At 43.9% G+C, this 14,538-nt stretch overlaps 1 protein-coding gene across 1 annotated transcript in view; it reads right to left on the reverse strand.

Annotated features, from left to right (window-relative positions):
• Nucleotides 1-2,303: 2,303 nt before the first annotated feature.
• SHCBP1L (SHC binding and spindle associated 1 like) overlaps nucleotides 2,304-14,538 on the reverse strand; it is a 52,301-nt gene continuing 40,066 nt past the window's right edge. Inside the window, exons 8-10 of the mRNA XM_030573694.1 lie at nucleotides 5,961-6,211; nucleotides 5,153-5,275; nucleotides 2,304-2,591 (exon numbers count right to left, since the gene is read on the reverse strand). Coding sequence (XP_030429554.1) covers nucleotides 2,355-2,591; nucleotides 5,153-5,275; nucleotides 5,961-6,211 — 611 coding nt within the window. The 3' untranslated portion in view covers nucleotides 2,304-2,354. The remainder of the gene's footprint in view (nucleotides 2,592-5,152; nucleotides 5,276-5,960; nucleotides 6,212-14,538) is intronic.

Consider the following 14,538-nt stretch of genomic DNA (forward strand, 5'->3'; position numbering starts at 1 on the left):
CTGGCTCCCTGGCCAATAAGCCTCAGGTATCCAGGTTCCTCATAGCAGTTTCACTGGCCAGATCAGCTGTCAGACTGATCTTCCTTAAGTGGGACCTACCACTGGTGTTGAAAGCCCTAACCATCCATCTTTTTGAGCCTTGGACATAGCTGTATCACCATGTTACCTCTCCATCAAAACTGGTTTTCTAGTTGCCATCACAACCACCAGATATGGCTGCTAGTTCTGGAACTCATCTATGCATGAACCTTGTTGTGTGTTCCATGATAGTAAGGGTTGTGCTAAGAATTTCAAAAACATTCTTGCAAATGATACTGCGAGGTGTGACACTGAGCGGATGAAGAGTGACTACAGGGCACTGGGAGTACAGATGAAGGAGTTTGGTGCACAGGAGGTATTCTCTTCGATCCTTCCTGTCAAAGGTAGGGGCCCGGGCAGAGACAGGTGCATAGTGGAGGTGAATGCCTAGTTGTGAAGATAGTGTCGCCAGGAGGGCTTTGGCTTCCTCGACCACAGGATGCTATTCCAGGAAGGACTGCTAGGCAGAGATGGCGTTCACCTTTTGAGGGAGGGGAAAGACCCTGTTTGGACACAGACTGGCTAACCTAGTGAGGAGGGCTTTAAACTAGGTTTGACGGGGACAGGTGAGCAAAGCCCACAGGTAAGTGGAGAACATGGAGACCTGGGAGATGGGTCAAAAATAGGAGGGAGCATGGGCTATAATGGCAGAGAGAAAGGAGGATCAGGGCAAAACTGGAAGGCAAGATCAAATCAGTATCTTAGATGCCTATATACAAATGCGAGAAGTATGGGTAATAAGCAGGAAGAACTGGAAGTGCTAATAAATAAATACAACTATGATATTGTTGGCATCACCGAAACTTGGTGGGATAATACGCGATTGGAATGTTGGTATGGATGGGTACAGCCTGCTCAGGAAGGATAGACAGGGGAAAAAGGGGGGAGGTGTTGCTTTATATATTAATAATGTACACACTTGGAATGAGGTGGAGATGGACATAGGAGAGAGAAATGTTAAGAGTCTTTGGGTGCTGAGAGGCTAAAAGGGGTAAAAAAAACAAGGGTGATGTCATGCTAAGAGTCTACTACAGGCCACCTAACAAGGTGAAAGAGGTGGATGAGACTTTTTTTAAACAACTAACAAAATCATCCAAAGCCCAAGATTTGGTGGTGATGGGGGACTTCAACTATCCAGATATATGTTGGGAAAATCACACAGCGGGGCTCAGACTATCCAATAAGTTCTTGTATTGCATTGCAGACTTTTTATTTCAGAAGGTTGAGAAAGCTACTGGGGGGAAGCTGTTCTAGATTTGATTTTAACACATAGGGAGGAACTCGTTGAGAATTTGCAAGTTGAAGGCAGCTTGGGTGAAAGTGATCATGAAATCATAGAGTTCACAATTCTAAGGAACTGCTTGCTTCTTCCCATAGGTAGCAGAATTGTGGGAGATGCTGGGCTGCAGAATGGAAATTTTCCTACCTGATCATTTTATCTGCTAGCAGCATCTTCCACAATTCTACCCGCCCTGGATGGCTTGTCAGCTGAGGGTGAACATCTTATTTGGATGTTCCAAGCAAGGATTTACTGTACATAGTTATTTGGTTGGCATTGGAATTATTGTTACTAATTTTCTACAAGTTTTTACACAGCTTTTGAATGAATCATCTGGCAGTAGACTGGAGAAGGGGGTGTAGCTAGCACAGCTATGAAATGCCTCTGCAAACTGCAGCCAGGAGAGAGAGAGCCCATATATAGCAAAATTGTGGAAGAGACTGCTAGCAGAAAGAAAATTACCAGGTAAAAGATTTTCCATTCTCTACATTTCCTCGTGCAGCTCTACTGATAGTAACCATAATAGAAGGGTCACTATGAATAAGTTAGCACCGGCCTTTTAGCCAGAGTTGTCTAATCCTACTCAGAGTAGGTCTGGATAATGACTATGTAAGGGTGTTCTACATTAGTGCTCAACTGTTATTGCCAATGCAGCTCTACCAGTGGTAGTAACAGTGGAGAAACTAAGGATCAGACTACTGTAGACACAGGTGGCTGTTCAGTGTTATAAAATGACCTTTCCTAGCCTCCTGAGAGGAAAAGTATCTGTTCCCAATTTAGACTATTAAGTCAAAGGGGACACATTGTAACGCAAGACTGAAGGTGTGTGTTAGAGTTAGATGCTCTAAAAGTTAAAGCACAGTAAGGGCAACTCTAGCCATTTTCCATAACATTAATTCAAAGAAGCATTTAAGACTAACAGTCTTCAACTTGGAGTACTGTTGCTTTAATTTTTATTAACAATTTTTATATATCAAAACATACATCAAATGCATGTTTAACTATGAACTATGCTGAGACCCTTGATATCATCTAGTGTGTTACTACTCATCTCTAGGCTCAATTCATGCATTAGTTTGGAAAGGATATCTTCCTCTGCATCTCCAGATGCAGTAAATTCTAGTATCCCTCCTGTAGCAGACAGTTGGTCCGTAGGTTGAAGGATGGTCACTCCATAACCATTGTTACTATAAATGTGATTATTTTTCATCTTCAGTTTAGGGACAGGAACAACCTGTTAAGGATTCAAAACAAACTAGTTTTGAAGGGTGCATTGTGCTCTTACACACCTAAAATATGGCATAAAAGAATGCTTGCACTGTTCACATTCAAAAGAAACACATTTTCTTTTATAGTTCTTAGTATTCCTCTCAAAATGGCAATGCCTTATCCCAGATTTTTAGACCCTCTCATAACTGTTAAAAGGAGCAATCTAATTCAAATCTGAAAAGACTTAACAAATACGTTTTAACTTCTAAAACTACTGATTTTAGTACTAAGACTACAGTTTCAATTTATTTAAATTTGATCTAACATCCTTTGAAGCTTCCCACTTTCTGTTACTATATTTAAGCAAGTATCTTTCACAAAGTATAGTATAACTAGTAGCTTGCAATCCATTCACCATAGCCAGCTCTGCTGCCCTAGCAGCAGTTCACAATGGGACTGAAATTGTCAATCTTCCATTTTTTGACTGAAATTCTAATACTTCTCAGCAGTTTGATAGCACAGCTACACAAGACATGTGACCTATTCCGTGTCCAACTTACTATTTAGTACAGATACTGACGAGAGAACATTGTGAAAAACTGTTTTGCTGAGAATGTGAACATCAGGAAATTCATGTATTGCTTATGTATGTATGCATTTATTCCTTATGTATGTATTTTTACTCCTACAGCAAAACTTATACTGTAATTGTCTCAATGATTACCAGAACAGTCTTGCTCAATTTTTTTTAAGTGCTAGTTCCTACAAGCTCAGCCTGATACCTGAGTGATTAACCATTGGAACAAACTACAGTGGGAAATGATGGTTTCTCCATCTCTTGATGGCTTCAAATCAAGATTGGAGGCCTTTATGGAAGATGTGCTTTAGTTCAGTTAAACAACTTGTTGGGTTTCACACAAGAGTAACATGGTGAAACTCAACAGCCTGTGATCTACAAATAGTCAGAGTAGATGGGACCATTAGTTTCTAAGTCAAACTACAAAAACAAGCTGTATTGGCTCATGGGCAAAACGCTATAGTTCTAACCAAAAAAAAAAAAAAAATTAGCCTGTTAGCACATACTAAGTCTTACAGATGGGAACTAAAATGTGACAAAAGTTGACTCAGAGGACCTACAAAAAAAATCATGAACTCAGGGTAAATTCTTAACTGTTGAGTCGAGCAAGTGAGATCATGTGTAACAACCAGTCAAAGCAGTAATAAAGGGAAACTTCTTCACACCAAGGCCTTCTCTTCAGTGGAAAAAAAGGTATATTGCTAATTCAAGTTAGCTAACCTGAGGTACAATTCTAATGCAGGGCTTGTCTGCACTGCAGTGAACTTGAATGTGATGGTGCTTAAGTTGAGTTGGCTGGCCCATCAAGAGGTATAAGTTCAATTGAGCTCAACCCATTAGCTGCTCTCACTACCTTTCTGAAGAGTGAATGAATGCAAACTCCACTCAAATGGCAACCTCTACTGATTTCCCATTATTCCTTTGTGTGCACAGAAAGGAAAGACATGTTCTCCCACAATTCACTGGGAAAGTCATGGAGCACCTCATTACTGCAGCACAGACCGTGGAATATAACCTCGGAAATCTTAAGTGCCACACGAGTGAGTGCAGTGCTAGAGTGAAGACAGCAGCTTGAGTGTTTTTCAATGTGGCCATTCACTCACACTAAGCTAACTCAAGAAGTAACTTGAGTGTAGATAATTCAAAATAATTCTGCAGTATGTAGTTTTCGCATGAGTAAGGCTATGATTTTGTCATGGAGGTCACAGAAGTCACGGATTCCATGACTTCCCAAGACCGCCGTGACTTCAGCCCGCAGTGGCTGGGAGCTGCAGGGTACCCTCACGGGCAGCAGAAGAACCCTGGAGCTCTGAACAGTCCCCACAACTTCCTAGTGACTTCCAATTTTGTCGTGGATATTTTTAGGGTTTCCGTCAATTTTTTTTTATTGTCTGTGACCTGTCCGTGACTTTTTGCTAAAATATTCATGACAAAATCTTAGCCTTACATATGAGGTAGCAGATTGAGTTAAAAACTATAGTGGATCTTGGGACTGCCTCTTTCCCCTAAAAACACACCTTCTGTGCTGCCTCAAAAGAAGCTCATGCAGCAGGGACACTCCACCATTCCCCCCGAAGAAGCATGGGCACAGGGACCCCTTCCAAGATAGCCCTTCCAACCACCACCACCACCACCATCGCTGCCCAGCATACTAGCCTCTCACTTTCTTAGGTACCAAATGCCCTTACTCACAGTTAGCTCTCAGAGCCCTGATGCATAGCACTTCAGTAACTGCTGTACATTTGGTGTCTAAGAAGTTGAGAAGTGTGCTGGAACACTAGAGGTTACCTGATAGGATTCATGAAATTCCACACTAATTGTTGGTAATCAAGGACTTAGCCACTGGATTCTTGAATTAGAAATTTTAACTAAAGAAATGCAATTTTTAGAATAAACATGACGTTCCGCATTTCGTTAGCTTCCACTAACTTCTGCATTTGCAACAGTACAGCTATTACTTTATAGAGTGTCAGTTACAGTTGCTAGGAGAACACAACACAGTTAGTTACCTTAATATTAATTCCACCTAGGGCACCCTGTGAACTCTCATTGGTTTTGAAGTTATTGCAGTGGTGAATTTTGTTACCCTCCAAAATGGCTGTGCTTCCTGGGTGCAGCTCAACACCAGCACCCTGTAAATTAAAATCAAAAAATTAAATCTTGAAAGTAAGGATTGCCACAGGAAAAGCATTCAGAGTACAGTCAAGTACGTAAAAAGTGGTTCTGAAATTTCGTATGAATATAAGATGTCAAAATTGGTCCACTGCAATTTATTATAGTGAGGAATGGAAACCCATAAAACTATGCAATTATGGGGCCTTGCAACTCCTGCTCACACTGGAATGAAGAATGCAGTGGAATCTTTTACTATTCATTGCTTAGCATTTATTACCTTAAAATTACATCTTCAGGGATATATTTTAGTCTCTACATCAAAGTGATTTACATGTAAAAAGTACCAAGCATGAAAATATTGCTTAATAATTCTGTTTGGTTTTTAATAAGTAGGAAAGCAACTCCCACCTAACACTTAATTCCAAAGGTGAGGATAGCACTCTACCCTAGTAACACCACAAATAAAACAAGGCTGCTGCCCTGAAGAGCTTAAAGAGATTTGCTACAGAAAATTGGAAGTTAACTGAAAATTACATGTAAGTTTTCAAAACAGAATTTGAACTTCAGGTATTTCCACTTGCAATTCAACAACAGTATTTGTCCTTTTTAAAAAAAAAAAAAAAAGCTGCTGTATGCATGTTAACATTTTATACTTGCTTGTATTATTAAATTTATTTTTTGATATTCATGCAGACTCAGTACCTGAGCTCCAGTAATCTCACTGTTTGTAATAGTCAGAGAAGCTCCAGTAAGCACACAGACTCCAGTTCCTTCACATTTCAATATACAGTTTACAAAAGTCATATGACCAGATTCAACCACCACAATACCATCAACAGTCCCCTGTTGTACTAAAGTGAGATGCATTAGTTTCACATTTTGGGCTTTGGATACCACAAAACTCTCATGAGTAGGCTCTGAAACGATCACAATTTCTTCTGGCTTCCCAGCTCCTAGTTGAAAGAAGAAAAGCACTGTAAACATTTATTTCCACACTATACATAAAGCAGTGAATACCTTTTTGCTGTTTGATTAACTGTTACAACGTTTGGGTTAAAATGAGTATTTCTCAGTTAGGTGTTTTTGGTTTTATTTTAAGTACCTAATTAATTACAACGAATGACTTGCGTGTAAAAGAACGACTCTCTCTCTCCCTCCCTCCCATCCATCCACCGCCCAGTGGTTTGAACATTGGCCTGCTAAACCCAGGGTTGTGAGTTCAATCCTTGAGGGGGCCATATAGGGATCTGGGGCAAAATCAGTACTTGGTCCTGCTAGTGAAGGAAGGGGACTGGACTCGATAACCTTCAAGGTCCCTTCCAGTTCTATGAGATAGTTATATCTCCATATTTTTTTTTGTTTAACCTTTCACAACTGATGCTGTTGCTCATGTCCATTCCAAGTAGAGGTGTGCACGCCACATGCATGATTGCCTCTCTAGTCCCTTGAGGAACCATCTAACCAAGGGGTTAGCAAATACTGACAGCCCCGCTGCACCCAGGTGGAAAGAGGAAATAAGAGCCAGATGCACCTTGATCAATGAGACTGCCAGCCCCTGCTGCTTTAAGTAGAGTACCTAGCCTGGTATAAAAGAGATTGAAGACTGCGGCGGAGGGGTGCCCTTCTGCGAGGACCAAATAGAGAACCTTTTCTGCTTGGCCAGATAAGTGGCATGAGTGGAGGGCTTTCTACTGCCAAGGAGAATCTCCCAAAGTAAATCAGAGTATTGGAGCTTTAATGAGTTTAGCCATGAAATTTCCACACTGTGAGGTGGAGATGCCAGGTTGGGGTGCTGGAGGCAGCTGTGGTCCTGCATGATGAGGTCTGGAATCATGGACAAGGCCATGTCCACCAAGAGGTGTAATAGCGTGGAGAACTAGTGTTGGGGAATCAAAAATGTCTTGTCCTGCTGGACCTCGAAGAGGACCTTGTGGATGAGAGGGAAAGGCAGGAATGCATACCGCAGGCACCCCATCTGCGAGAAGAGAGAGGCATCTGTGATCAAGCTGGGCTGTGGTTCAGGAAGGAGCAGAACTGCTGGCACTTCCTACTGTTCCATGTTGCGAACAGGTCTACCTGGGGAGACCCCCACCTCTGGAAGATATTGCTGACGACGTCCGGGCAGAGAGACAATTCATGGCCATGAAAGGATCTGCTGAGATGATCGGCTAGTTCATTTTGTGAACCCGGCAGCTATCATACCTCCAACTGTATTGAATAGGTGATGCAAAAGACCCACAACCTGAGGGCTTCCTGGCACAGGGGAGAGGAGAGAGCAACACCATGTTTGTTTATAAAGAACATCACTGTGGTGTGGTCTGTCAACACCAATACACATTTGCCCTGGAGATGGGCCTGAAATGTCTGACAAGCTAGACACACCGCACGCAGCTCCATGATGATGTGCAGCGATAGTTCTGCCTGGGATCATAGACCTTGAGTTCTGTGGTCGCCCATGTACACACCCCACCCCAGCACCAATGCATCTGAGACTAGCAAGAGCAATGGCTGAGGTTTGGAGAAGGATACTCCTGCACAAACTACTTGTGGACTGAGCCACTAGTGGAGGGATTAGAGAACCCGAGGAGAGAGCATGACCAGTCTGTCTAGATGGTCTCGGTTCAGCCTGTTTCCTTGAGCCAGCCATGCGTGAAGGGGACGGAGCTGCAACCTTACATGCTGCATCATGTATGGGCAAGCTGTCATATGTCCAAGCAATTTTGGGCCGTCGTGTAGAGAACAAGTGGAGACCTTCTATGATGGTGCTCACGGCCAGAAAACAAGACTTGAGCAGGAACACCCTGGCCTGAGTGGAGTCCAAGAGGGCCCAAATGAATTCTATTCTCCAAGTGGGAATTAAGGTTGACTTTGCCACGTTGAGAATGAGACCGAGTCTGAGAAACATTGTACGCACCAGGTTCACATGTTCCTCCACCTGGTCTTGAGATGAGCCAGGAAGAGTGATGCTTTCAAAGAAAAGCTGCCACAACTGCCATGCACTTCAACACCTAGGGGGCCGCTGATAGGCCGAAGGGGAGGACCATGAACTGGTAGTGCATGTTGCTGACCACAAATTGCAGAAACATTCTGTGGAACAGGATTATGGAGATATGGAAGTACACATGCTTCAAATCAAGGGTGGCATACCAATCCCTGGATCCAGAGAGGGAATGATGGAAGCCAGGGAGACCATCCGGAACTTCAATTTCTTCAAGAATCTGTTGAGGTTTTGCAGGTCTAAAATGGGCCTTAACCCACTCTTGGCATTGGGGATTAAGAAGTAATTTGAACTCCAAAGGAACCTCCTCTACCGCCCTGAACTGTAGGAGTGTTTGTACATCCGGTACTAGAAGTTGCTCATGAGAAGGGTCCCTGAAAAGGGATGGGGAAGATCGGTGGGAGGGAACAGAATTGGAGAGAATATCCCAATTCTACAGTGCTCAAAACCCAGTGGTCTGAGGTTATTTGAGCCCAGACATGGTAGAAAGGGGATAGATGGCTCACAAAGAGAGAGGAAGGATCCAGGTATTGAACTGGTGCTCCATCCTCGGGCACCTCTTCAAAAGTTCGGCTTTGAGCCCAAAGGCTCCTTAGCCTGGCCCTGGCCGGAGGAGGACTGAGATGGGCATCTCCTGTTACTTCTGCCCTGCTTCCTGCTATAGTCCTGGCTAGGAGGGGCAGAGCAGAAGCATCGGGCGACCTGGGGCTTTAAATGGCTTCCTTTGAGGGGCTGATATGTGCAGCTCCATAAACTTGAGGGTCACCCATGAATCATTAAGGGGTATGAAGCCTTGAGTCTGTCTGTTCCGCAAAGAGGCCGGAGCAGTCAAAGGGCAGGTCCTAGATTGTATTGTGGACCTCATGCGGGAGCCCTGAGATCTGCAGCCAAGAGCTGCACCTCATGGCTATGGCAATGGCCATATTGTGGGTGGCAGAGTCTGCTGAGTCCAGGGCAGCCTGAAGAGAGGCCCTGGCAACCACCTTGCCCTCCTCCAGGACCGCCCCAAACTCGGAGCAGAAGTCAGCTGGAAGCAATTCCTGGAATTTGACCAGAGAACTCCAGGAGTTATAAGCATAGTGGCTCAGGACCACTTGTTGGTTCACTATGCGAAGCTGGACTCCCTCCCCCCGGTGGAGTAGACTTTCTGAACAAAGGTTCAGCTTCTTCACATCCTTGGATTTGGACGTAGGCCCCAGTTGCCCCTGCTGCTCCTTGTGGTTAGCTGCCTCTACCACCAAGGTCCCAGGCTGGGAGTGGGCAAAGAGGTGTTTGTACCCCTTAAATTGTACAAAGTGTTTACACGCCACCCCCTTGGCAGGATGGAGGCAGGTGTGTGCCACAGCACCTTGGTGGTATTTTGTATAGTTTTAATGAGGGGAAAAGCCACCCTCAAGGGCCCTTCAAGAGCCAGAATGTCCATCATTGGGTCCGTGTCCTCAGAGGCCTCCTCTGTCTGGAAGTTCAGGTTCTGGGCCATCCTCCTGAGGAGGTCCTGATGGGCCCTCCTGTCCATAGCAGGAGTCCAAAAGGGCCACTGTGTCAGCCCCTGCCACTGAGGCAGCCAGGACAATATAGGCACCAGCTGCCCCTTGTCCTGCCTTTGGGCGGTGCTGGGAGCAGTACTGGCTATGCTGGGATGTGTAGGAGTCCACCTCTGAGGAGAAGTCTGAGCTTGACCACGGCGGTGCGGACCTAGACAGTGCCAGGGAATGGTGCTGCAAAACAGGCTTGCTCCTATGACGGATGAATGCTGATACCACTGTCTGTGCCAGAGCACAAGCCAGTGGAGCAGGAGACTGTGCAGTCATGGCGATCAGGTCCCTTCATGCCTCAAAGGTGTCTGGTGTGAAGGGAAGATCCAGTTCCTCCTCTAGCTCCTCCTGCACTGGGAAGTCCACCAGTACCAGACTCGATGGACCTTCCCAAGAGGCCAGAGTCAACAGTACCAGCATAGACAGGCCCAAGGTTGGTCCACTGTCTTAGTAGGGAAGTGCCCCATCCGCTCTTTTTGTGTGCCACTGAAGACTACGAGCGGTGTCTCATAATGGAGCTGGTTCTTGGTGCCAGGAATGGTGGTTCTGAGGCTCCCCAGATGAGTCCTTTTTGGGTGCCAGGGCCTCTCGCACTGGGGCCGGCACACTAAACACCGAAGTGCCCAGCCCTGGGTCTGACACTGTCTGGGCTAGCTGAGGGCAAAGGGCTGACTTCATCAAAAGGAGTTTCAGCTGAAAGTCCTGCTCCTTTTTGGTCCTGGGCTAAAGCCCTTGCAAATTTTACTGTTGGACTGGTGTCCTTCTCTCAGGCACTTGAGACAGGAGTCATGTGGGTGTCCCTTGGGCATGGGCTTGAGGTAAGACCCGCACGGCTTGAAGCCCTGAGACGGAGGCATGCCCTAGTCCCAGAGATGGGATTGTGAGGGAGGGGCAAACCCCAATGTAAACTTAACTAATTACAGCTATACAAACTATTTATAGAAAGAGATGAGAAGAAAATCCACTAGGGAATCACTTGTGAACGCAAGAGAGAAGCTGCTCCAATGACCATTATTGGTGGTATGATGGAACTGAAGAGGCGGCAAGTCGGCAGAGACCTATATACGGTGCCACTTCAGGAGGCTCCACAGCCGACATGACAGGTACCACCAGGGAAAAACCTTCCAGTGATCGTGCATGTGGCACGCACACACTTACTTGGAATTGACATGAGCAATCATTCAAAGAATTTAAGTTATCCAAATTTGTTCCCTCTCCAGATCTACTTGTTTGTATGTGCCATGTTGCACTGAACAAGGACCTAATAATGATACACATTTAACATGCTGGTCAAATGCCAAGTAAAAATAGCAAAACATTATTATGCTTTCCTCAATCTTAGTTCTATAAACCTGGTGCTCAAAACACAGAAGTTCTGAAGACATGGAGAAACAAGTATCACTGTGCAGACAAATTCTGATAACTCTATTTGTTAATGCAATATGCAGCTATAGTGCTGTCTGTTAACAATTGAGCATGACCAGGGAAGCAGTAGCAGAAGAGATTTTTAGAATCCACCTTACTGCTCCATTCTAGAAAATGTATCCGGAGCTTGGTCTCTCACAAATGGTCAGCTTCTGCAATTTGCCCAAAGAAATGAAACTTCTTTCTACCTGTTAAGTTCCACCAATGGAGAGTCCTGAGGATTTAAAGAATATTCAGCAGAGCTCCTATATGATTAATATTTGGAGTGTATTTTGCTTCCAACACCACTAGATATCTTCGAGCTCCTGGCACCAATGAATGACTTTAAAACATCTGTCTCTATATCAAAAAGGTTCACATGTCAGAGCTGATGTTATTGGCATCCAAGACTTCAGTACTTATAGAAGTCATAGGCATAACAGTCATGGACCCTGATCTGTTCTGAATTGACTTTATTGTGGAATTTATTCCTCATTTTCCTGGCTTTGAGACTAAAAGAGGTCTACTCTATTACTTCACAGGACAGCTGATTCAACATCAGAGTCGGGTTTGAGCTTTTAAAGCCTCTTTGAGGATGGCATAAAACCTCTGCTGCTTACTGGTGCAGACCTGATATTTGAAAGCTCTGCACACAGTACAGCAGTTTGGGGAACAGGCTTACTGCAAGCAGAACAAATAGCAAATGCGTATGTCTGCCTCAAGGAACCAGGAGAGAAATGACATACACTGCTTAAATCCACCTTTCTTATCAGAATCCTTGGAAGTGTGATCATCCAGGATCAAAAAATCTGAGAACTCTTAAGTCCAAAATAAAAATGAAATGTGCAAGGCAACAACCGTTTTACCAAATGTCATAAGTTAAAGTTTGGGGTGAAAACAACAGAAACCTATTGAGAGGGCTGGATCTGCATAGCCTTTTGCAGTCCATGCTATGAACATCTGCTATGAGAGTACACTGGTGTAGTGTTAAAGAAACTGATTTGCAGGAGGATCACAAAGTTCAGCCACAGATCTCAAGTTTGAATAGGCCGAGGCCACCTCAAAGAACCTTAACTTTATTTCTCTATTCTGAGTTTACTGACCGTAATGCTACATTAACTTATTTTGCATTTAAAATACCTAAGGGATCAGCAAAGATTTTTTGAAGGGATGTTTTGAAGTGGTCTGATGCTGTTGCCTGTTAGTGATCTTTAGCAGAGAGTTCACTATTTAGATAGAATACATGATACTGTAGTATAAGTGTTTGTTAGTGATGGTTACATTATTTACAAGTAGTCATTACACTCATAAGTAGCTCCTCAAAGACCTTGAAAGAGAAGGTGATGGAATCTGGTTATACTGTGGCATAAAACAGGCAAGCCCATTAAGGCAAAGTGCCTGATGTAATCGAGAACTTCCTCTGATACAGAAGAATAAAAAATCCAAACTAAGAACCCAGGAACAGGTATAAAGCAGCCAACATTAAGAGTACGGTTACACTAAGAGTTTACAAATGTGCAGCTACACTGCTGTCAACTCTCTAATGGAGCTGCTCTAAGCCAACAAGGGAGAGCTTTCCTGTTGGCTTAACTACTCCAGCCCCCGTAAGCGACAGAAGCTATGTAGGTGGGAGAAGCTCATCCGCTGACATACTGCTGTTCACACCGGCGCTTATGTCAATGTAACTTATGTCGCTCAAGGGGATGATTTATTCACATCCCTAAGCAACATAAGCTTTGCCAGCATAATCTGTAGTGTAGTCATAGCCTTAATTTCCTTTTTCATGGATGTTTTGAATGAATGACTCAATGACTGAAGACATAGTGCACACATGTATTATGGACACATTTAACCTTGGCGGATGAGACAGACAGGATCTAGGAACAGACAATTTCAGTATACCATTCTTGAGCATTAATTCATTAGACCTACCTGCTCTGAAGTCTCCTAGGACCATAGAGACATTTGTTCACCTAAAGCAAGCAAAGCAGAGAGGCTGGGGACAGAGGCTGCCATTTTGGAGACCAGGGTAGACAGTCGCTCAGAGGCATGACACAAAGTTACAGAGCTAGCCAGCTTGGGTAAGCCGTAAGAGGAATACTTACTAGCATATCTTCTGTTTCTCATCCATTTTAAGTAAACTCTCCTGAAGGGAAGGCCTGACTAGATTTAAGAGAAACCAGTCTAGGGAATAATCTGGAAGGTTGAATGGGAGTTTAGAACTTGAATTGTCCACAACTGGGATGCAAGAGGAAGTTTAAGTGCACCTGGATTGTTGCCAAATAACTTTCCAGAATGCTATTGATTAATTAATGCTTATTCAAGTGTGACACTAGTGGAAATCTATCAAGTTGTGGATTGACTAGGATCTCAGAGATATCTTCTTCTCTAAGGTCTTGCCAGATGAAAAAGAGTACTTCTAGATGCAATGTCATCACTTTAAGAGGAAGCCATTCAAGTGCTGAAAGATGAGATGGAGAGTACTTTAAAAAATAAACTGTTACAGGTACCAAAGAGTGCAAAAACCTGTCAATGTCAAAAACAGATTCATTCTTTCTCCAATAAAAAGATAGAGCTTCAATTCTGCACCTGAAATCAGCTGCATGTGTACATGACAGAACTGAAGTTAAATCATTTGTGCCTGACATTTTGCACTTGCACTGAATTGTATATGCATGATTGGCATGCCAGTTTAGACCCTATTAAAAATTAGGGCCAAGGGTTGTCTTATACCAATACTAAATGCATCAATACTATTGGTGTTGGCCAAGCTAAGGAAAATTTTTCAAAAGGCTTCAGTGAAGAGGGACATTAGCCCCAAAGTATATTATTGAGTTTTTAGTTTTAATTTTCAGTTCCTTCTTGGTTTAGTAACCTGAAGAAAAAAAATCTAGTTGCTAACCTGTCAAAAAAGGATATAAAAAGTTTTAGTCCTCACATTTATTACTTCCATCTTCACTTGTTAACTAGGAATGCTGCCGTTTATCAACAAGACTACTACATTACTGGTTTCTTAACAATGAATAAGGCTAAGATTTAGTCATGGGTATTTTTAGTAAAAGTCATGGAGTGGTCACGGGTAATACACAAAAATTCACCATCCGTTATGTGTCTATGACTTTTACTATAAATACCTCTGACTAAATCTTAAAGGGGCTGCTCATGGGGAGCAGTCATCCTGGGGAGCTGCTGCTGGGGGGTGCGGGGCCAGCTCAAGCACCGGCTGCACCGGGGATGGATGCCAGGGGCCACCTGGGGAAGCAGCTACTCTGGCCACTTGGGAACTGTCACCAGGGGTCACTAGTAGCAGCTGCACTGGCCACCTAGAGCCTGCTGCTCAGGC

Source organism: Gopherus evgoodei, chromosome 8 (genome assembly GCF_007399415.2).
Source record: "Gopherus evgoodei ecotype Sinaloan lineage chromosome 8, rGopEvg1_v1.p, whole genome shotgun sequence".
NCBI lineage: Eukaryota > Metazoa > Chordata > Testudines > Testudinidae > Gopherus > Gopherus evgoodei.